The sequence below is a fragment of the Arachis ipaensis genome, chromosome B10 (assembly GCF_059453495.1).
Source record: "Arachis ipaensis isolate K30076 ecotype BB chromosome B10, ASM5945349v1, whole genome shotgun sequence".
Classification (NCBI taxonomy): domain Eukaryota; kingdom Viridiplantae; phylum Streptophyta; class Magnoliopsida; order Fabales; family Fabaceae; genus Arachis; species Arachis ipaensis.
The window spans coordinates 35,155,006-35,180,272 of NC_142435.1; the positions used below are offsets into that span (position 1 = coordinate 35,155,006).

At 37.4% G+C, this 25,267-nt stretch overlaps 2 protein-coding genes across 2 annotated transcripts; both read right to left on the reverse strand.

The window, feature by feature from the left end:
• Positions 1-16,090: 16,090 nt before the first annotated feature.
• LOC148579668 (uncharacterized) lies at positions 16,091-16,588 on the reverse strand. The gene has a single exon (XM_088490891.1). The coding sequence runs from the start codon at positions 16,586-16,588 to the stop codon at positions 16,091-16,093; it is 498 nt and encodes a 165-aa protein (XP_088347017.1).
• A 3,781-nt stretch (positions 16,589-20,369) lies between these two features.
• LOC107624086 (thioredoxin domain-containing protein PLP3B) lies at positions 20,370-25,045 on the reverse strand. The gene is made up of 8 exons (XM_016326533.3): positions 24,749-25,045; positions 22,883-22,957; positions 22,577-22,624; positions 22,347-22,489; positions 22,187-22,259; positions 21,950-22,011; positions 20,796-20,893; positions 20,370-20,728 (listed from the first exon to the last, which is right to left on the reverse strand). The coding sequence occupies exons 1-8, from the start codon at positions 24,830-24,832 to the stop codon at positions 20,622-20,624; spliced, it is 690 nt and encodes a 229-aa protein (XP_016182019.1). The 5' UTR covers positions 24,833-25,045; the 3' UTR covers positions 20,370-20,621.
• Positions 25,046-25,267: the final 222 nt, after the last annotated feature.

Genomic DNA, 25,267 nt, shown 5'->3' on the forward strand with positions numbered 1-25,267 from the left:
CATGTTTTCATACAAAACCACAAGGTGTCATTTTCAAAACAAACCATATTCAACTCTTTTCAAAATCAACCAAAACATGCCAATTTCAAACCTTTTTCAAATCAAACAAAATGTACCAAATTCAACATCAAGCTATCCTCAACTTACACATTGACACTTTACCGAAATTCCCAAAACCATCATCCAACTATTTTAACACTTCTCAATCAAATGGCTAAAGGACAAACACAATATCATATCATACATCCTTCCTCATCCCAATTTCCAATAATACCATTTCCAATCAAATATCATTATACATAATCATCATCATACTCACCATCAACATGGTACCACCCACCAATCCAACCTCAATCATTCATCAAGCATATATCACAACATGCATTTTCTCATATATCACACAATCAAGGCATCAATATTCATAATCACATATATGATCACATCATATATCTCAACCATTTAACAACATCGTCAATTCAATGCTTATCTTAGGGCCTCTAGCCTAAGTATTTCCTACCACATTACAAATTAGATACGAGAAATCGAGATCATACCTTAGCCGATTTCCCAAGCTCAACCGGAGCACTTCCAAATCAATTTTCCTCAAGCTCTCAAGGTCTCAACACCTCCAAGAACAGATTTTATCACACAAAACTCCCTTTTCAAGCTTTCCAAAGTCATCAATCAAGCTCCAATATTCACATATACACAACCTAAGCAACAATCATCATACCCATACACAACATCTCAATACCCAATCATCATAGAACAATAAATTATACTAGGGTTGAGAATCTTACCACACCCAAGGTCCAAGGAGACAAGATTAACCTTCTCCTTCAAGAGAGTTGGATCCTATAACATCAAAGAGCCCAAAATCTCAACATTTCACCCATGAAACTCGAAAACAAGGGCTAGAATTTCGAAGAGAAAAACGTGGCTTACCTCAAGATTGGTTGTATGGGTTTTATAGAGCTTTTTGCGGTGGACGCGTGGCCGTAAACAGTGCAGCAATCGGAGCTCTAGATCAAAAGTTATGGTGGTTTGAAGATCAACCAAGGGAGAGAACTTGAGAGAGTGTTCTTCCCCCCATGGCCTCCATTTTCAGCGTGTGAGTGTGTCAAATGAGGAGAGAGAGTGCTGAAAACTAGGGTTTTGGTTTAGTTTAGTTGGGCCAAGGGCCCACTTTGGATCCGGTTGGCCCGGTTTGGCCCGTTCGGTCCAATCTTGGTCTGATTTCTATAAAATTGGTATCAAAATTCTCGTCTCAATCTCCTCTATCATATTTAGTCATAAAAATCATATTTTTGGCTTTCTAGAATAAATTTTCATTTATGGGTTAATTAGCCATTAATTAACCGGGTCTTACATTCTACCCACCTTATTGGGAATTTTGCCCACAAAATTCAAATTCAATTACCTGAGAACAAGTGCGGATAATCCGATCGCATCTCTGACTCAAGTTCCCAAGTGTGTTCCTCAACACCGCCTCGACTCCATGCCACCTTGACTAATGAAACCTCTTTTCCACACAACCGTTTGATACTAGTATCATTAATTCTGACTGGAGCCACTGGAAGCGTCAAATCTTCTCTTAACTGAACCGATTCAGGTTCTAACACATGGCTAGCATAAGGAGTGTGCTTCTGAAGCTGTGACACGTGAAACACATCGTGCAGTTCGAAAGATAAGGTGGTAAAGCCATCCGATACGCCACCAGTCCAATCCTCTCCAGGATCTGAAATGGACCAATGTATCGAGGATTCAACTTCTTCGCTTTAATTGTCCTACCTACTCCTGTGGTTGGAGTAACCTTAAGGAAAACATTATCTCCTTTCTCAAATTCCAAGGGCTTCCGCCTCTGATCGGCGTAACTCTTCTGGCGACTCTGCGCCGTAAGCATCCTATCTCGGATTTTCTTGACTTGTTCAGTGGTCTCAGCTATCATCTCCGGCCCCAACAAGCATTTCTCTCCAGCTTCATACCAACATAGCGGAGATTGACATTTCCTCCCATACAAGGCCTCATACGGAGCCATTCCGATGCTCGCATGGTAACTATTATTGTATGCAAACTCCACTAATGGCATATACCGATCCCAACTCGCCGGTTGGTCCAAAACACAAGCTCTCAACATATCCTCTAGTATTTGGATCGTCCTCTCAGATTTACCATCTGTTTGAGGATGGTAAGCTGTACTCAAGCTCAATCGGGTTTCAAAAGCTTTCTGAAATATACCCCAGAACCTCAAAGTGAAACGAGGATCTCTATCAGAGATTATAGTAGCAGGTACACCATGGAGTCTCACAATCTCCTTTACGTATAACCGTGCTAGATCCTCAAGGGTGTAAGTCATCCGAATAGGCAAAAAGTGAGCTGACTTCGTCAGTCGGTCCACAATCACTCAGATAGTATCAAAACTAGTCCTAGTCCTTGGTAATCCCGACACAAAGTCCATTACAATACTTTCCCACTTCCATTACGGAACCTCTAAAGGTTGCAACATCCCGGAAGGTCTTTGATGTTCAATCTTCACCTTTTGACAAGTTAAGCACTTTGAAACATATTCCGCCACATCATTCTTCATACATGGTCACCAAAACATCGCCTTTAAATCATGGTACATCTTAGTACTTCCCGGGTGAATGGAGAATCTGCTTTTGTGTGCCTCCTTTAAGATATCTTGCCTCAAAGTGCCAACATCCAGCACAATGATCCTACCCTTGAATCTCCATAACCCATCTTTTTCTTCCGACACTCTCCAATGTTTTCCTTGCTCGATAGCCGGTAACACCTTCCATAACGCCTCATCATTTTCATGAGCCTTTAGGAGTTCGGACTTAAAGTCACTTGAGATTTCTAATCGGCTCAAACACAAAGTCCCAGATACTTCTCGAGCACAAATTTTCAAACTCTCGAATCCCTTGAGCAACTTCTCCTCTTGAAGCATCATCCAAGCTGCATATAACGACTTCCGACTTAACGCATCCGCCACTACATTCACCTTTCCCGGATTGTAATTCAACTCAAAGTCATAGTCCTTCAATAATTCCATCCACCTTCTCTTCCTCATATTAAGCTCTTTCTGATCAAAGAGATATTTCAAGCTCTTGTGATCGGAGAAGACTTGGAACTTAACCCCATAGAGGTAATGCCTCCACACCTTTAGCGCAAACACGACCGCGACGAGTTCCAAATCGTGCGTAGGGTAACTAACTTCATGAGGTCTCAACTGTCGTGAGGCATACGCCACCACATTATGATGTTTCATCAGCACGTACCCTAGACCCTTTAGTGAGGCATCACAGTACACCTCAAATGGTTCGTTCGGCTCGGGTAACACCAACACAGGTGCAGTGGTCAACTTTTTCTTCAATGCCTGAAAGCTCTCCTCGCACTTAGGAGTCCAAACAAACGGAGTGTCATTGTGGGTTAACTTTGTCAACGGCAAGGCTAATTGTGAAAAGTCTTTGATGAACCTTCGGTAATAGCCATCTAAGCCCAGAAAACTCCTTATCTCAGTCACTGTGGTTGGTTGCTTCCAATCCATCACAGCCTCCACCTTAGCTGGATCTACGGCTATTCCCTTCTTACTCACCATGTGACCCAAAAACTTCACCTCACTCTTCCAAAACTCACACTTAGACAGTTTCGCATAGAGTTTCTTCTCCTTTAAAATCTGTAACACGGTCCGTAAGTGTTCCGCATGCTCTTCTTCAGTCTTGGAGTAAATCAGTATGTCGTCAATGAAGACAACAACGAATTTATCCAGAAACTGACGGAACACTCTGTTCATATAATCCATGAATATTGCAGGAGCATTCGTCAACCCAAAAGACATTACAGTGTACTCGTAATGACCATAATGAGTCCTGAAAGCGGTCTTAGGGATATCCTCACCCCTCACCCTTATCTGGTGATAACCAGATCGCAAATTGATTTTAGAGAAAATCCCAGCTCCTTGTAACTGATCCATGAGATCATCAATTCTCGGCAATGGGTACTTATTCTTTATGGTGACCTTGTTCAACTGCCTGTAATCCACACAGAGCCGCATGCTCCCGTCTTTCTTCTTTACCAGTAACACTGGAGCACCCCACAAGGAAACACTTGGTCGGATAAAGTTCTTACCCAACAAATCCTCTAACTGAGACTTTAGCTCGACCATCTCTAACGGTGACATTTTATAAGGAGCACTTGAGATTGGTCCCGCCCCAGGCACCAATTCAATAGCAAACTCGACCTCTCGGTTAGGTGGAAATTCATCAATGTCATCGGGAAATACCTCTAAAAACTCACACACCACCGGAATCTATTCCAACCTTTGATCATCACCCGAAACACCCGCAGTTAACAACAGGATACCCTGACATTCGATTCCGGAACAGTTCACTATCATCGAATTCAAGTAATAATTATTCACCACGACCGGCCCTTCTGTATCTTCCGGCATAAAGTACACCGACTTTGTAGAACAATCAAGCAGGACATGGTTCTCAGATAACCAGTCCAATCCCAAGATAAAATCGAGACCGATCATCGGTAAGCAGATTAAGTTATGGACAAAATCACGCTGCTTGAACCTAAACGAAACTTTCAAGCATCCTAGCCTAGTTACCATGGCTTCATGGGTAGCATTATACACTTTTAGGTCATAACCTAAGGTTACGATCTTCAATCCTAACTCATGGGCTTTCTCAAATGCAATGAATGAATGCGATGCTCCCGAATCAAATAAAGCATGTAAAGTTTGACCAGCCATTTCACAGTTACCTCGGATAAGTGCCTCAGATCCCTCAGCACCTACAGCTGAAGTGGTGAACACCCGACCAGTCTGCTGCGCCTTCCTGGCACCGTGTTTCTACTTCTCCGGACAGTTTGCGGCTTTATGCCCCGCCTTTTCACAATTATAGCACAAACCCCATCCGGCCTTGCATGATGCTCCCAGATGGTGACTTCCACACCTAGTACAAGCTTGATCATTCTGAGGCTGCTTCCCAAACCTTTTCCCTTGGGAGTTGTTGTTGGGCCTCCTAAAAGAACCTCCCCTCTTGAAAGGTGGACCTCTAGGTGCAAAGCTCTTTCTTCGGTTCTGTGGGAATGATCCTTTGTGACTCCCTCTCTCAGCAGCTGCCTTCTTCACGCACTCTTCAGCAACTCTACACTTGTTCACCAACTCGGAGAAAGTTCTGATCTCCATTGGTCCCACTGAGCTGAAGATATCACTCCGGAGTCCTCCTTCATACTTAACACACTTCCATTCCTCATATTCCACTGGAGTCCTTTGACACATACGAGAGAACCTGAACAGCTCTTCAAACTTGTCAATATACTCAGATACGGACATAGTACCTTGCTTCCGCTGCAATAATTCAAGCTCCTTGGCCGTCCTAGCAAAAGTCGGAAAGTACTTCTTATAGAACTCCTCTTAGAAGACATCCCAGGTAATATAGTCATCACCCTGCTGCAGGAGGCGTCGGATTCCTTGCCACCAATGCGACGCTTCTCCAGTGAGCAAATAGGTAGTGAACTCCACACGCTGCCCTTCAGGTACCACCTGCGCTTGCAGTGCTCGTTCCATAGCCTGAAACCATGTATCGGCTTCAGTCGGGCTAGTGGTTCCCTTGAACTTAGGTGGATTAACCTTCAAAAAGTTTGTCAGTGTCATCGGGCCCTGAACTCCACCTCCGTCATTACCATGGTTATTCATCTGTTGACCAAGAGCCTCAGCAGTGGCTTGCATAGCAACAGCCATGTTCTCCAACGCAGTCATAAAGTTCACCGGGTCATTAGGGTTAATCTCTGGCGCACGAGCATTCGTATGACCTCTCCCACGGCCTCTACCGCGTCCACGAGGCGCCATCTGGTTCCTATACACACCAAACATTCGATATTAAGTTGATCAGTCTCAATATCAGAAGTCTAATGCTTCAAAGTCCCAAATGTATGCTCATGAACGTTTATGCCAATTATATCAAGTAGATATACTAACAGCACATAACACACATATAGAGAATGCACAGAAGCATAGTCAGTCTGTCCCTCAGGCTCTACAGGAACGAACTGCTCTGATACCATAATGTAACACCCTACCATAAAGAGTCTTATGCTTAAGTCATAATTCAGAGATTACAAGGTATTACGACCTCTAAAACAAAAATATAGTACGAATAGTATTGTGAAAAATGATTATAACTAGGAGCCTTTATAAGAAGAAGAGGTAAACCAAAAATCGTAACTCGAAAAGCGCAACACTCCGATCGATAACGTAGCGAACAAGAATAAACCAACGCGAGATTATATATATACGAAAGAGTGTCAAAAACGGGAATATCAAAACTCAAACTCCGGTTGCAAAGATAACCGGTCCGAGCATAGCAATATATACATATAATAAAATAAATAAAACCCAAAGGGACATAAAAACAGAGAACCTATTCTCCAAAATCTCCTATAAGAGGAGTCATCACAGTTTGTATTATTTAATGGAGATAAAAGTATCTAAGAGAAAACATAAAATCAAAACAGAGTCCCGAGAACAAAGTATCTTCGCTAATCCAGAAGTCTCCAGCATGCTTCAACAAGAAACCTCACGTCCTGCATCTGAAAACCACAAAATTCGCATCGGTGAGAACCAGAGGTCCCTAGCATGGTAACAGTTCCCCATATATAACACGTAATAATAGAGGAAAGCCGAAGGCAATCCTAGAACTTCCTCCAAATAAAATCAAAGCTTATAAACAAGCTAAACCATAAGTGGCAACTGACTAAAGATTCTTCAGTCTAACTAATACTTCCCTTTCCAATTCCTTCAGACCTCCCAACCACCAGCAGGAGTATAATGTAGCAAACACATCTAAATCAAACAAGAGATATACAAATAGAAATAGATAAGACATTTAGACAATTAGCAAGTAATATGCAGTCAAATAGGCAATCTCAAACAATTCATATAGTATGCATATGATGAATGCATGTCCCTAGTGGCTGATGATATCATCTGTCGGTTATAGAGCCAACCCGACAAATCCTGGTAGCTAACCATTGGACTGTCCCTCTGTCGTGTCTCCCCAACTCGAGTTATACTCAATACAAATTTGATCATAATCATGATCCATATCTATCACCCTCACTGGTGAATATTTATGGGGGTGAGCTCATCCGGGGCTTTCACAGTGCCCGGCCACCCTGACGACATAGGGTCAAAAGAGCTTCGAGTATCAACCTGGAGCACGTGGTGGCTAGCCACTGCTTCCTCCCAGGGAAACCCTCATCTCCGATAGTGGAAGTGCAAACATTCACAATTCATTCAACAGCATATATGCATTTATACTTAGCCATAATCATGGCTCCGCCGTAACACGGCAATAATCCAGCCATCCGGCTCACGGTTAAATCCATAACCAGCCAGTTCATTAACAATTACGGCCCTTCGGCCCATGGCATAACAAGCACTTCCACCGCCATCCTCCACATCTCACATAATCATCTTTGATCCTCATTGATCATTCATTTTTTCCTTGCTTCACTCGCAAGTTACCACATTCACTAGCTCCTTGTCTCATTGCTAGAAATATCATAATGATTTAAGACATAAGTGGTGAGATCGGAGGCTTAGAAGTATGAAATTTGGCTTTTAAAACTCAAAAATCAACTTTGGAATGAAAACAGGGCCACGCGTAAGTGCACTCCACGCGCACGCGTGGATGGCCACAAAACTCATCGACACGCAAGCGTCATACGCGCGGATGCGCGGGTTGAAAAATAGCCAAACGACGCGCACGCGTCAACCACGCGTATGCGTGGGTGCTCTTGCGCCCCAGGCACAAAACTGGCACAATTCTGGCACAACTCTCGGAAAAATAGCTGGGCATTTGGTGCAGCACATCGACGCGCCCGTGCACACCACGCGCACGCGTGGATGGTGCTTTCTTGAAGAACGGCGCGTATGTGCCAAGTGCGCCTACGGAATTAAAAGTTCAACCCCCAATCTTCCGACGGACATAACTTCCTCATTTTAAATTGTTTTCCGTCCGTTCTTTCAACGGCATGGACATCCCGGATCCAATTTCATTTCTAAACAAGATTGGTACAAAACGGGGATCCGTAGTCCAAGTTATGTCCTGTCAAAACATGTCCAAAAACCATATTTTCATACAAAACCACAAGGTGCCATTTTCAAAACAAACCATATTCAACTCTTTTCAAAATCAACCAAAACATGCCAATTTCAACCCTTTTTGAAATCAAACAAAATGTACCAAATTCAACATCAAGCTATCCTCAACTCACACATTGACACTTTACCGAAATTTCCAAAACCATCATCCAACCATTTTAACACTTCTCAATCAAATGGCTAAAGGACAAACATAATATCATATCATACATCCTTCCTCATCCCAATTTCCAATAATACCATTTCCAATCAAATATCATTATACATAATCATCATCATACTCACCATCAACATGGTACCACCCACCAATCCAACCTCAATCATTCATCAAGTATATATCACAACATGCATTTTCTCATATATCACACAATCAAGGCATCAATATTCATAATCACATATATGATCACATCATATATCTCAACCATTCAACAACATCGTCAATTCAATGCCTATCTTAGGGCCTCTATCCTAAGTATTTCCTACCACATTACATATTATATACAAGAAACCGAGACCATACCTTAGCCGATTTCCCAAGCTCAACCGGAGCACTTCCAAATCACTTTTCCTCAAGCTCTCAAGGTCTCAACACCTCCAAGAACAGATTTTATCACACAAAACTCCCTTTTCAAGCTTTCCAAAGTCACCAATCAAGCTCCAATATTCACATATACACAACCTAAGCCACAATCATCATACCCATACACAACATCTCAATATCCAATCATCATAGAACAATAAATTATACTAGGGTTGAGAATCTTACCACACCCAAGGTCCAAGGATACAAGATTAACTTTCTCCTTCAAGAGAGTTGGGTCCTATAACATCAAAGAGCCCAAAATCTCAATATTTCACCCATAAAACTCGAAAACAAGGGCTAGAATTTCGAAGAGCAAAACGTGGCTTACCTTAAGATTGGTTGTATGGGTTTTGTAGAGCTCTTCGCGGTGAACGCATGGCCATAAACGGTGCGGCAATCGGAGCTCTAGATCAAAAGTTATGGTGGTTTGAAGATCAACCAAGGGAGAGAACTTGAGAGAGTGTTCTTCCCTCCATGGCCTCCATTTTCAGCGTGTGAGTGTGTCAAGTGAGGAGAGAGAGTTCTGAAAACTAGGGTTTTGGTTTAGTTTAGTTGGGCCAAGGGCCCACTTTGGGTCCGGTTGGCCCGGTTTGGCCCGTTCGGTCCAATCTTGGTCCGATTTCTATAAAATTGGTACCGAAATTCTCGTCTCAATCTCCTCTATCATATTTAGCCATAAAAATCATATTTTTGGCTTTCTAGAATAAATTCTCATTATGGGTTAATTAGCCATTAATTAACCGGGTCTTACAGTTTTTGGCCGGTTCGATAGTTTTCCAACGGTTTTCTCCTAAGCGGTTATAGGAGAAGGACCGAACCGCTTGCATTGCCGGTTCCTAGTTGAACCGGTTTGATCGGCTGGTCCGGTCCGATTTTCAGAACCTTGGTTTCAGGTCTTCTAACAAACAAGTCCATTGGACCTCTCATACTAGTTGCACCCCTTCTAGCACTACTTGCACCCCCTCTAGCTATTGCCATTGGAGCTGGATTATGAGGTTCATCAATCCCTTGAGCATCTTACTCTAATAATCCGAACCCCAAACTCTCTAAGTCAAGTTTCCTAGCATTGACACTATGTTCTTTGGTGCTTCCCAGTGTGGCACTTTGTCTTTCTCAATTCTTTTTTTGATTGTAATACTCTCATAATTTAACAATAACATCCTTTGGGACCATTTTATATCCAGTAACATTTCCAGGCTTGATCATTAAGTGCTATTTTGCCCGTGTGATTCATAATTTTTCCACAAAAATTACATATAGTGTCATTGGTATTTTCTTCTTCTACAGTGCTAATATATTTTCAGCCTGGGTCAACTCTATTAGAACAGACATGAACTATAGGACAAACAGGTTCAGTACCAATATCAGGACCAGCAGAGGTAGGGGTAGGAGCATTAGAATCAAGGGCTTGTCTAGAAGTGGACATAGTGAACTGAATGGAAAAAAATTAGAAGAAGAGACGAGGTTTAACACCGATTGTTGATAAAGAAGGGGCAGCAGGGAAAAGAGAAACGAAAAAAATAGGAGTAAAGAATGTGAAACAAGATGTATAAACCAGAGATGGAAGCGTGGTTAGCAGTGGTAGCAAGGAGTGGCCGTGGTGATCGATGCCACCAGCAATGGCGGCGATGAGCAGCGGCGATGGGTGGCTGGGTGGCACAGAGATCAGCGTCGCAGATATGAGAGAACAGAGATGGAGAGAAGTTTTTTTTGAAGATGAGGCAGAGGAGGGAGCTTTTGAATAAGAGGATGATTATTAGGGTTAGTGGTTAGTGGGATCAGTTAGGTTTCTTAAATTAACCAAAACACCCTCAGATTTTTCTGGAAAATAAAAAAAAACCCTGCTATTCCCGCCGTTTGAATCACGTTCCGCCATGGCGCCACCGCAATTGCGGCCGCATGGCTCCCCCCGTTAAAACCCCAATGCAGTGCCCCCTATATGGCAACAAGGACAAAACCCGCCATGCCATAACCGCTATTTGAAAACATTATTCCTTACACATATCCTCTTATGACAATTCTAAATTTTTTAGTGAGACCATGTTGTTAGGTTCTCACCCCTTACAGAATTCTCTTTTCAGGAAGCGGGCGAGGAAGCTTATAACGTGATTTCTGCGCTTTATGGTTGTATTTTCATAGATGTCTTTTTTCTCGCCTTGTTATTGAGATTTATATTTTTGTAAAGAGGGATAGGAGTCATAATTGTAATGATGATTAATGTTTGTAAGTTATTTTTATAAAAGATTCTTGTGTGTGTATATGTGTGTGTGTGTGTGTGTGTGTGTGTGTGTGTGTGTGTGTGTGAAGTCTTGTGATTGGTATTGTATGTATGCATGCTTGTAAAACAAAAGAAAAAGTATTTCCAATTTTTCAAAGAAAATAGCGATACAATTTCAAGTTAAAGGCTTCTATTTTATCATTATATATGTATGGAAGTTGTCGTAATATCTGCTCTATCAGAGTAGTGCAGCCAAAAGCGTGACATTCTGATAATAAAGATGTTACATTTTGCTTATACTGGGAAGAGGTTTTTGTGGTGACAAAATATAATTTTGAGGATTTACCCGAGTTGGAGTAGTGTATAGTGACCTTCTTCCATGAGAGTTGGTGGCAATGCCCTTATTTGGATACAAAGAAATTTCTGATTTTCGGTTTGAGCTATGTCTGAACTGAGCTAGGTAGAGGGAATTCTTTTTTAATATTTGTGAAGTTTTTATCTTGATTTCTCAACTCTTTTCCTTTCTTTTGTAGAGAAAATGACCAGTGGTTTGGCTCATTATAATAAAATTTGTCAGGCCAAGAAGAATGCGGCAGCTCGGCTGATTCAGGACAAACTTAAGGAGACTGAGAAGTCGGCTGGGACTTCCTTCCCTTTAAGATTGGAGTCGACGACCAATAAATCAGATGGAGGGTCACTTCCTCCTCCCTCCAAAGAACCAGAAGTCCGAATTATACCTCCTGTTTTCCCTTTTCAAGAGTCTTTCCAAGTGGATACTGAATCCAACAACCCTCATAAACACAAGACGCCTCCTTTTAAATTTGGGAGTGCCTACGATACTAGGTTCAACGTCATTGGGTTCAGTGAGGAGTACATCTTACCTCATAGCGCATTTTCCATGGATGATGTTTCTATCTTGAGGCACCTAGAGGTGCTTGTCTGAAGTGAAATTCGGACAGTTGGGATCTATACTTCTTTGCTGAAGATTCTTAAGAAGACTCACTTTGGGGCCAATCAAAGACAACTGTCTGATCTGAGGGAGGAAGTAGCCAGGCTGAAGAAGAACAAGTTGGAGGTGGATGCCGAGTTAGAGACCTTGAGGTCAGACAATTCAAGTCTAAAGGAAAAGCTAAAGAAGTTTGAGGTAGCTCTTGCCATGGCCGAAGGCCTGAGGGAGAAAGTAGAACAGAGCTATACTCGGGGTTTTATAGAGAGATTATAGAAGGAGGATGAGATGGAGAGGCTGAAAGAGGAGTATGGGGATCTTGAACTTAGGATTGCTCAACATGGATGAAATGACCGAGAACCTTAAGGCCCATTTTCGACTTCTTACCCCAAAGGTAAACCTCTCTCCTATTGATCCTAATAAGGTTGTGAAAGATGGCAAGATTGTTGCCCCTGATGTTATCCCCCTTAGAGACCCAAAAAATTCTAGCACTTCAATGGATGAGGATCTCCCCGCCTCTCCGTCCCGACTTGAAGAAGCAGCCAAACAGATTCCTCCTCCTACTTAGCTTATTTGTTGAGCTTTTATTCCTCTTTTTGATGGCCCGTTCTGTGGGTCTTTTGAACATTTTCTTTATAATAGTCGTAGTTTGGGATACTCTTTTGCCCTAGTTGAGCTTTTGAATATTTTTGTTTTATGCTACTGGTCCTTTTTAAATGTTTTTATATTGCCTTTATGTGGCTTGTTTTGTAGTTCTCTTTTGTTTGCTTTTGTGATTTTTTATCATTACTTTATAACAAAATTTTTAGAAATGTTGTTGCATCTGTAAGATTAACTCGGTTATTCCAACCATGTGAGGTCAGTTCTTCTCATTGCTATGTAGATTTTGTTATTTTCAGTTCATTCAACCGAGCCATTCTAAGAGGTATAACACTCTTACTACCAGAATGTCACGCTTCCGGCTACGCCACTCTAATAGGGAGGACATTACGACCACTCTATAATAGTAAGTAGGAGCCTTTACCTGAAAACCGTATTAACTTTTCTTTGAAAAATCACAAATATTTTTCTTTTAAACGTACATAAATACATACAATCATCACACAATAATATTACATTCACAAGAATAACTTATACAAGCAAACACACACACACACACACACACACACAAACCATATCATAAAATCACAACTCCTAATCCCTCTTTACAAAATGTACATATCGATAACAAAGGCGAGAACAAATACCTAAGAAAATAAAACAATTAAAGTACAACCAAATGCTCAGGAAATCTTTATCAACTTCTTTGTCTGTTTTCTGAAAAAGATAGAGTTGTAGGGGGTAAGAACCTAACCACACGATTTATATATATATATATATAATAAAAATTTGTTTTACAACAGTGATAATTACTCTTCTTGTCAATATTTCCTCAAATTTAATTCATCTCATTCTTAATACCATCCAAAACCAAAATCATCAAAGTTCCAATGTTATCAATCATACCACCACAAGTCATTATATATATCAATAAATATAACTCAATCAATCACGGCCTCCAGCCCAAAATTCATTCAACTTTTAAACCCTCATTCAATTTCACACCTTATCTACAAGGATTTCAACCTCAACAAACACAGTCATACATATCAATTTTCACCAAACTTATCATGAAATATAACTTATCCAATCACAGCCTCTGGTCCAAACAATCACGACCTCCATCCCAAAACAATCACGGCCTCTGGCCCATAATACCTCAACACAACCACCATAAATTCGAACCAACAAGTCACCAATCATAAGTAATCAAACAATCACACATAGAGAATAATTATGACAAGTAGTATAATTAGCAGTTACACAAATTATCAATTAGGCAAACCAAATCAATTATGCATACCCAAACAATTGCAAACAAATGCAATATGATACATGTCCGTCCTACTGGCCGTAAGCTCACTTGTCGGTTAAATTGCCAAAACTCGACACATTTGGTAGCTAATCTGGACGTTGTCTCTCAGTTGCGCATCCCCAGGAGGAAATATAAATGAAGGAGAGTGCCTTTCCACCTTCTCCTAGAGGAATTATGAAGGAGTGTACCTTTTCACATACGAAAGAGCGTGCCTTTCTACCTTGAAACTAGAGAGAAATGTGGGAGAATAATACGAAGGAGGGTGCCTTTCCATCTTTCCCACATCCACACTGCAACAAGAGAGAGAATCTTTCATCTTCAACTTGTCTATCACAACAAGAATGGGAATCTTTCATCCTCAACTTATCTACCCATGAGCAGCACAAAGCCATCATCCTCACAACATCAATCATGATCTCATTTCAATCACAATCACAATCAAACATAATCAAGATCATAATTAAAATTCACAATTCTTTATAATCATATTTCAATCAAACATAATCATTCATAACCAAAATTGCATTCAACATCATAATTCTTTATGTTTACATTTATTACAGGGATTAATTATTCTCAAGCCATGAGTGGGATAAAACCACATTCCTCACCACAGTTGGAAATTGAAATGAAGGAAATCATCAACCTTCTATCTAATTTTTTCGATGTAACAAGAAAGGGAATCCTTCATCCTAACTTGTCCACCGCAACAAGAGAGAAAATTCTTCACCCTCCACGTGTCTATCCGTGAGCGGGACAAACCACCATCCTCACCATGGGCGGGACAAACTACCATCTCCACAATATCAAGATATTTTATTTAACAAAATCTTATCGGAGAATTACTCAAATCAGTCTGTTATATTCACCCTAGCACATTCAACACTTTAAAAATGGTTCTTAAGCTTCATAAGGAGGTTACACGGGTTTACAAACTCACTGAAAAGGCATAACTGTTCAAAAGTTCTGCAATATTCAAGTATTTACATGACTCAAAACCTTTTCTTTAACCAAACTTACCCAATTCCCACACAAGTCAAATCTTAATTGAGCATAACGATTTTTATTCTTAAAGAAGTACCTTAAATCGCTAGAACGTCCCAAAAACATAATCCCTTCCATGATTATTCAAACTCGAATAAGTTAATTCTTCAGCTCACTATATTACTTTAGATTTCTCTAAAACTCCCCCAAAACATAGTCCTTTAATCAAAATTAATCAAACAAAACTCATTTTCATTTAATCAAATACTCTAAACTAATTTCAACTTCATTTCTTTAGTTTAAGACTTTCTCAAAGAGAATAAAAAATTATTTCATTTCACCAATCAAATTCAAATGTTTTAAATCCACAGAAAATTTCTCAAAACATAATTCTTCAATTAAAATTTCTAAATAAAACTTAAAAATAAAGTCTCTAATTTTCATGAGAATAGCACCAGGTTCCATTATTATTATTATTCAATTTTTAACTCAAATTCTTATAAAAGTTTTGGCAACATCTCCCTTCAAATTTGATATTTTTCACCCTTCAAGGGTTCCATCCAAATCAGACATCTCTCAGTCATTCAAAAAGCATTCAATAATTCTCATCATATACCAATCAAATATTTTTTGACAATCAGCAAATCAGTTATAGTTCATAACCAAAGACAAATCAACTTCACCAACTCAAGGAAATTAACACAATCCAGAATTCCGGCAACCAAATCAAATCAATCACAATTAAACCAAATTCATTCATTATTTGAACATTTAATCAAATCACATTCATCCAAACAGTCCAGATTAATCCATAAGACTCGCATAACACAAAAAATCTTTTTCACATCAATATCGATCTATAACAATTTCTTGATATAAAATATGTTTTAAGAAAAGCCTCTACCTCAATCACGACTCAACTACATGACAAACTCTCTTTTATTCTTATTTCGCAGCAGCGACATCAATTCCAACTATTTCCGTAGCAACAACAGCCATCAAACACCACATGCAATCACGATAATTCAACCCTAAGACATTAACGTTGCAAAATCCTTAACAATCGTATAATAGAATGGTGACTATAAGGGTTTTGGAGCAAAACAACGTACTAAAATTAAGAGGAACAAGGAAACAGAGCAGCGACAGCTCCTATGACCCTCACCAGCAAGGATAGAACCAACATGAAAAAGAGATTTGTCCGAGTTGTATTCCTCTTTTTTATTTGATTTTTTCTCTTTATCACGAGCTGGATATTGATTGTGTTATCTCGGAGTAGGTTCCCTTAAACAAGTTATTTCTTCCATATTGATGTACTTCACAGCTCGCTCTTGTACTTTGTACAAAGAGGTCGGGTGCCTCTTTGATATAGATTGGGAGAAGGGTCCTTCCCTGAGACCATTAACTAGTCCCATGATGACTGCTTCAGCAGGTAGATTCTGAATTTCCAAGCATGCTTTATTGAATCTTTCCATATAAACCCGAAGGAATTTGCCGACTTCTTGCTTTGCCCCTAGGAGGCTCGGTGCATGCTTGAGCTTATCTTTTTGGATGAAAATTTGGGTAAGGAAGCTCCTTGCCAAATCATCAAAACACATAACCGATCTAGATAGTAAACTATCAAACCATTTCATGGCTATCTTGGTTAATGTAGTCGTGAAGGCTTTACAGTGAGTTGCATCCGATGTGTCTACCAAGTACATGCAACTTTTAAAATTGCTCAAATGATGCCTCGAATCGGTGGTTCCGTCATAAAGGTCCATGTCCGGACTCTCAGAAGTTTTTTTTGGAATTTTAAGCTGCATGATCTCTTCTATGAATAAATCTTCGTATGTCAGAAGCGTTTCTTCGTGGTTAGCTCGGGCTCTCCGGCCCTTAAAGTTAAACTCCAATTTCAGGAGCTTTTCTTCTAACTCTCTTCATCGTCGAACCTCCCTTCTCAAGACTCTTTCAGATTCTCGTTGTTGTTCTAGTTCTTGCTCGAGTTATTCCAGCCGACCTTGATGTCCATGGACAAGTTCCATAATTTCTATGGGATCTCTTGCCCGGATGTCTAAGGTCAATGTACTTCTGAGCTTATCTTGTGCCCTTCCGGATTTGAAGTCTGCGGATCTCTGGTTGTACCTCTTCCTCTATCAACTTAGGAAGGTATGACTAGTGCTCGTTTGTCATTGTGTTGCTCTTCTTCTCGAGCTTCCAAATCAGAAGTTGTGTGTCCGTCCTCAGGGTTATCGTCCTCCATCGTATGGTCTTGATCTCTAGGTCCCCGGCAACGATGTCAATATTTCGAAGATTACCTGAAATTGGGTTGCTTTGGGCCTGAACGTGAGGTCTAAACGCCTTTGGGTGATTTGTTTAATGTCTTCTCCAACGAGGATGAATTCGTTTGGCGTCTTGGTGATGTGGTGGGTGGTACCTACAAGAGACTTCGATACTTAAGTTAGCATGGATTTTAAGTAGGTTTTTAGTAGATTGTTTCCAATAATACCTGAGACCGTCAGGATATTTATAATTGTAGATGTAGAGCCAATAACCACCTTTTGAATAGTCCCACATTTGATGGTGGGTTGGTTACTCCTTTTTGGTAGAGAGGTCGTTGAGATCTCCTTTAGGTAAATTGGAGAGATTATAGGAGTTAGTTACTTATTTAGATAGGTAGAGTTAGACCAGTTTCGCTGAGTCTGACCTCTATGAGGTCGAGTAAGCATCAAACCAGGTAATGCTTGTTGATTGAATTTTATTCATTTTGGACCTAACTTTAGGTTTTGGGTCTGGATATAAACAATTCCGTTGTAAAATATTTTATTATTCTAATAATTAATTATTTGTCGAAAAAATGTATGAAATAACATGCAAAAATAGGCATAAATATGTGATAGCTAATTTTTTGTATTTATGAAATATTTTGCGAAAAAATAAAAGAGAAACTTATTGCTTTAAAAATTATTTAGGATGCTAATTTTTTTAATTTAAAAAAATAAAATTATTTATAAACTAATATGATTCAAATTCTAGGAACCAAAAATTATTTCCGTTGTACCTTTTCGTGGACTGATTTAATTCACTTGCATTGCTATTATAACATGTGAATAGAGTATGTTGTGACACATTAACACATGACTAACTAAGTCTGAAAGTAGTTTTTAAGATTGGTTTCGTTTACTAAAATCGTTCTTAAAATTTTAATTACACCAATTACGATATTAGAACTGGCAAAGTGAACAATGTTAGTTTCTAACTCATTTTTTGTTAATAGGATATTGATATAACTTGATGACGTGGATCATTTAATGACATGTGTCACTTTATAGTTTGATCACGTGTAATAATATAATGTCAGCTCAATAGTGACATGTGGCATGCCGAAGTAAATGGTGTGCCACGTGTCACAATATTATTTGGCCATATGTTAACTTGTATCACGTGTTGCAACATTATTCGTCTACATGTCATTCGTTATGTTATTATTGTAGATGCACCAAATTGGTCTCTGATTTTGTATTCAGTGACTCATCTTAGTTCCTGAAATAGATGCACCAAATTAGTCCATTCACTAATTTTTTAAAATTTTTTAATTTAAAATTCTCAACATCTTTGGATGCACTAATTTTAATTTTATTTTTTTACATATCATTAAATACAAGTGCTTTTATAAAGTGTCAAGATTTTAGTTTTAATTATATAATTTTTTCTATAATAATTTAATATTGATAAATTTTATAATATATTAGTACATTATTTTTAAAAAAATTATATAATTGATTAAACACACTTTTTTTATTTTTGTAAAAAAACACATGTTTTTAACAAGAAATCAAGGATCAAAAATGACATTTTTTTTTATTTTTTCGATTTTTATATGCTTTTTAGACTTAAAAAATATGTTTTTTTTAAATCAATCATATAATTCTTTTATTAAATAATATAATCATTGTTACGAGACGTACCTTAAATTGGTTATGTGTAAATGAGTTTGATAAAAGAGGTCAGAGATGATAATAAGAGTGCTTGAAGATCCTTCCCGTCAGCTCTAAGACAACAGTTAGAGGTACCTGTAAGAGACTCTGATGTCTAAATCAGCAAGAGTTTGAATTAATTTAAGAATTGGGTTGAAACACACCTGAATTTCTTAGAATATTTATAAGGAGAGATGATAATTTAGTAATCTAAATTGATGATTTTATAGTTTCTTCTCTTATTGTATGAGAAGTTAATAAGTTATCTTTATCAATATTAAATTATTTAAAAAAAATTGTATGATTAAAACTAAAATCTTAAAAATATTTACCAAAAGCATTTGTATTAAAAAAAACATGTGAAAAAAAATATAATTAAAATTTGTGCATTCAAAGATATTAAGAATTTTGAATTAATAAAAAAAAAGAGAAAAAATTATTAAGGGACTGATTTGATATATAATATTTAATTTCAAGGACTAAAATGAGTCATTTAATGTAAAATTAGGGATCAATTTGACATATCTATAATGATGACATAATAGATGACATGTGGACAAATAATATTACAATACATGACACAATATGACATATGACCAAATAGTATTGTGACACATGACACACCTACCCATATCAACATACCACATGTTACTAATAGTTTATATCATTGAGCCACATCAGCATGCTATTAACGAAAAATAGATTGCGATTTATTTTTGTCAATCTCCGAAACGATTTTAATCGCCAATCTCAAGGACTATTTTAGTCTGGGACTTAACTCAACACGACACTAACACAGTTTGACATGTTATGCGCCACTAACTTCTACTTCATCATTGTTGTGCTTAAACTATGTTTTGAGATGTGAGACTAAGTTTAAGTTAGCATGCACATTAACACTTAAGCTTTGTTTGATTGGAATGAAAGAAATAGAAAAGAAAGAAATAAAAAGGAAAGAAGAAAAAGGAAAGAAATTGAGTGAAATTTTATTTTCCTTAGATATGTTTGGATGAAAGGAAAATGAGAAGGAAGGAAATAGTATATAATGTTATGAAAAGAAAATTTTATCCTTAGATATTTTAAAATATATTAAAAAATAGAGGGTAATATTAAAATATTGATACAAAATACATTTTCCTTCCATTTTCCATCCATTGTTGGAGGGAAAATTTTTTCAATGGGTCCCATCCATTTTTTACACTATTCATTATTTCTCTTTGACTTTTCCATTCAACCAAACAAAGGAAAATTCCAATTTCTTTCCTTCCTATTTCCTTCCTCTCATTTTTCCCTCAAACAAACACACCCTTAACGACATGACACCACCCCAATAACAATGTTATAAGTTATAACAAAAACCATTTGAGTGACTAATTTGGTTCATGATTGACGATTTAAAATATTAACAAAAAATAAAAAGTACAATACATTTTGGACAATAATTATAATGTAACAGTTATTTTAAACTATACATTATAACTATTTAAGAAAAAAATATACTTAAATTTAATATGTAAACTCTAGATTATATTATATCACAATAAATTGGTCAACGAAATAAATTGTTCTTATAAATCTAAATCGTCCATTGAAAAAGTAGAAAATATAATATCAAAATTTGCATATTTCAACTTGGTTTGGCCCCAAAGCAATTCAAACCGGTTATACAAGCATTGTTTCAGTATGATTGTCAAGGATTTAATTTCCCTCTCATAAATAAACATCAATTTAACAATGATGATTATACAAACCAGACTACCAGAGATCTTGAAAAATAAAATATGAACAAAGCAAAATCTTGACTCTAAAAACTTTCATGACACCATTAGTGGATTAATTTTTAATCAGAATCTGAATCAGCAACGACCGATGATCTGACCGTTCTACGTGTATTTTCATCATATCCATCATTTTCATCATCCTCATATTTCTTCTCATCAATTATGCCTGTAAACCAACAGTTAGAGAACTTTACAGTCAATAAGAAGTAAAGGAATGCAATGAAAAACATTACCTTTCTTTATGAGAAGAGCTTCGAGTGTTCTTGTGGAAAACTCATCTTTCCCTCCCAAATCTTGAAATCCTATCAATCTATCTCCGGCAACTCCTTGCCTGAGCAAAAGAAACACCATAGTGCTCAAATTTTCTTTCTAGAATATCCTTCTCATGTACTAATATTTTTTTTATTATTATTTCTTAAAATTTGAATCTAAGACCTCTTTATAGAAGAATAAAGTACTTACTATTTTGACTATTCCATATTTATCACTATTGTACACATTATAAAGATGGAATGATAGACATTAGTACATAAAATAAAAGAGATCATTATTTAGTTGAAAATAGTAGAAATTAGTATTAAAAAGAAAAGATAGGTAGTTATTTTGGCTGTTTCTTAATTTCTTATACCATAGGTAGTTATTTTTAAAATAGTATGGGTCCACTTACACCATATTAATCTTATTGGCTTACAATGCTGAATAACTTATGTATTCTAAATTTTATCAATTCAACCATTGAATCATACTATATTATTTTGATAATCAAACTCACAAATTTTGAAAGAATTAGAACATCAGTAAATGAGTTATCTTAAAGTAGATATTTACTTGTATTTTCAAAATTATATTATAGTTAAAAAAGTAGTAAGATTAAATATCAAATCATTTCCAAGTTTTATGAAATTTTGCGCAATTGATCTATTATGGTAAATGTCTTAATTTAATGGTTGAAATGACAAAACTCTGTATAAAAAGTTATTCACATGTGTAAGTCTTGTTGAGTTACATCAACAAATAACTTCTTAGCAAAAGATGGGAAGTTAAAGAAAGATCATTTTTGGATTTGGACACATGCAATAATCCTCTATGCATATGTAACAGACAACAGATACCAGATAATAAGTAATAGATGAAGTATAAACTGGTCTGACAACATCATCCTTTTTATTTCTATAAAGCTACTAACAATTAGTCCCTAGGAAAAAGCATGATAGTCTTAGGCACTTCGAATGTAAAGAGTCTGTTGCACGGTAAAGATTGATGATAGTCAAATTTTATTTTATTTTTTATTGTTTTGTGAAACCAGCAACATACAATATGCTTTGTGAATACTAAAAGCACTCAATTAACAAGACCAACAGTTATGAGGTAACAGATGTAGGCCCACCTGAACAGTATGACACAAGGCAAAGTCTTTATTGCCAGTTTTGCAACGAAGAATGGTGCATTCTGCATTTCGTTATCAACAAAGAACACTGTTACGCAATTTCTTTACCAAAAGAAAAACAGTGATGTTAAAGTAATAAGACTTATGTCACAATTAGATTGACTTAATGATGTGAAAACAGTCAAACATAAAATCTTCTCTACAGCAAATAATAATAATGTAACCGTTAATGCTGACCTCTGCATCAAGCTTGATGAACTTCGTATCTATATGCTTTAATGAAAGGGACTTTAAATGCTTATCCATTATCCTGGAAACATTTTAAGCATGCATGAAAGGGTGAAGGGGACAGAGATGTGTTGAAGTCTAGCAACAACATTTAACCCAGAAAACATACTTGCACCGATAGAACTCCTTATGGTAGAAATGACAAATCACTTTTTCACTTCCGGTGACTTCAGCTAAGAAATCCCCTTCAGTTATCTCCCTGTACTCCCCATGACCTTTCTTCTTCCATTCCTGCCGTTTCTCTGCTTCTTTCTAACAAGGCAAATCTAGTAATTATACCAAGGTATTTAATAAATAAATAACTGTCATGAATCCTGATACATACGGAAATATTCCTACCTTAAGAGCTGCAATCCTATCTGCATGCAATTTTTCCAACTCAGGATCCTGATATATCCATTGCGTCATCCATTTGAAACAAAAGGGGAGAATATTGGGAATGGATTTTCTCAAGTCAAAATTTCACATGATCTTGTCGCATGAAGATTTTTAAATTTAATTAAGAACAAACACGGGATCGCATCAGCATCTAGGTGATGGTATGAACTAACACATCACAAGGTCATGTGAAAACTTCATGTGAGAAAATCTAAGATGTACACAAATAAGCATATATGACAAATTTGAGAAGTTTACAAATCATACATCCATTAAATCATCAAGGTCAACCTCCTGGTTAGAAGAACTTGATGCCTGCACCTTCTCTTGTGCAAGCAATTCCTGCAGGAATCATAATATTAGTCAGATCACATCAGCATGAAACAGGTATTGTTCTAGGAGAGTGAGGTGTGTGCTATGAATGTCATAACAGAATATGTGTGTGTTACGGTGGTTATAAGAGTTCCCCTATACAGATTATTCAGCTGCCCATCATCAACTATGGTAAGGTTCTTAAATATTTTGCCATAAGAACAACTTAACAAGAAAAGAAGAAAAGAGATAATTGTAGAACAATTTCAAGTTTTCAACACCATCAAAACTTCAAAGTATTGAAAATCCAAGACAGTTCAACTCCATGGACTCTTAGTTCGATCTTATGTGCAACAAAATGCAGGGAATGGATCCTCTAATTTTTTTCCCCTCAATAGTTTGGCAAAGTATGATCTCTCACCTTACACTCCTTAAGTGAGACCAAGAGAAAACATATGAGAGAAGATATTGAAAGGTAAAATATCACACTTCACCAAACAATTGATAGAAAAAAAATTGAGGCTCCACTCCCCAAAATAAAAACACATTTCAAGTGTATAGCAGAGTTTAAGCATTAAAAAGAACAGTCAAATACAGTAAGTAGTATTCTATATTTTTGTGTTTTCGTGGACATGCGAGATGAAATGCAGCAAGACAGTAATTTCAGAACCACCAAATCACACAAATCTAACAAATAAAGCATAATGTGATAGGAGAACACGTATGAATAATTATATTTCTAACTCTTCTAGACTAAATCTCCATAGTGGTCCTGTGATTCACGGCTTTCACTATTTTAGTTCCTCATATTCAAAATTCACTATACTGGTCCCGAGATCCATCCAGCTCCAGGCACCATACCTTTCCGGCATTGAGCCAACAAACGGAATGCTGAACTAACTCTAACTTGCCACTGCTAGACATAAGACTAAATGATGTCGTTTCGTTTTGGGACTTAAACAAGACAAAAACGAGGTCGTTTTGGAGAATGAGGGGAGATAAAACTGTTTGCACATCATATAAACTCTTATTTGTCTTCTCGTTTTGTGTTGTTTAAGCGCCAAAATGAAACAACACCGTTTAGCCCCATGTCCAACATGACAAGTCAGATCCAACTCAGCATTTCATTCGCTGACTCAGTACTAGAAAGGATCCAAGAACTAATAGTGCCTGAGCTAAATCTCAGGGACCAGTATAGTGAATTTTGAATTTGAAGAACTAAAATGGTGAAAACCGTGAATTGAGCAACCTTTTTTGGGGTTTTAGTCCACCTCTCACACGAGAGCCTATTTTGGGTTTGTCTCAATTTTGCATAGACTTTTGTTTTCTCTCTTTTTATATTTCTCTTATGCTAAAATTCTTCCATTTGGGTTCACAACATCGAATTTTAGACTTTTTAATCATAGAAACTCTAATACCATTAGATGAAATTACTTGTCCCATAAGTTTAGGCTGACAGAGAGAAAGAATTTTCGGAAATGTCCAAAGCACTGATTATGGTGAGTCCCATTGAACGACTGAATCAAAGGAACAATGTCCAAAGCACTGTAAAATCAGACTCTCAATAACCTAAAACTAATAAGCAGTATTAGAAAGAACACCGGATACTTCAACCAACGGATTAAGCCATTAACTGAAACAGGGTTAGGATGCCAAATCTTCACCTAAAACCTTAAGGCAATGGATTTATGACCTTCACCTCTCACACTTGATATCTCATTGATAAGGAAAATGACCTAGGATGTCATACAGATGTTGAATGGAACCCGCTAAATGAAAATGAAATTTGAAAAATGGAATGAGAAGAATTAGATGATGAACCTTCTGATAATCACGGGCAGCTGCAGCCATTACGTTTCCAAAGGCAAGATTTGACAAAGTGGACTTTACTGCGTTCGGATCCATTTCGAACCACAAAGGAAACGCGGAGAAGCCTCTCGCTCGAACGGTTGAGATCTGTGTGTAATGTATGCACAAATTGGGAAGGGAACGAGGGAGGAAGAACCAACCTCCGTTACTTGCTAGTATTGATGCGGAGGGAAACTGGGGCAAGGATCGTGAAATCGGACGATTCAAGCTTCCAAGTCCCAACCTAAGGATAGCTAAAATATATTTTTGTTTTTGAAATTTTATAATTTTATTCTAATCTTTTAAATATTTTTTTTCACTTTTTTTACGTGTAAATAACGAAGGAGTCACTAAATCTGTTACAATTTTATTTCTAATGTTATATAGCTTGGACTTTAAGATTTCCAAAAATGTCTTTAAGGTTATATTTGATTCTGAAAATATAATAAAATAAAATATTAAAAATAAGATATAAAAGATAAAAATACAAAA

Excerpts from the sequence above, each read along its gene's own strand:
- LOC148579668 (XM_088490891.1), bottom strand. The coding sequence starts at position 16,588 with ATGGACCTTTATGACGGAACCACCGATTCGAGGCATCATTTGAGCAAT.
- LOC107624086 (XM_016326533.3), bottom strand. The coding sequence starts at position 24,832 with ATGGATCCGAACGCAGTAAAGTCCACTTTGTCAAATCTTGCCTTTGGA. Across the intron at positions 22,625-22,882 it reads ACCTTGATGATTTAATGGAT|GATCCTGAGTTGGAAAAATT; the intron begins GTATGATTTGTA and ends TGGATATATCAG. Across the intron at positions 22,260-22,346 it reads AAGGAGTTCTATCGGTGCAA|GATAATGGATAAGCATTTAA; the intron begins GTATGTTTTCTG and ends AAATGTTTCCAG.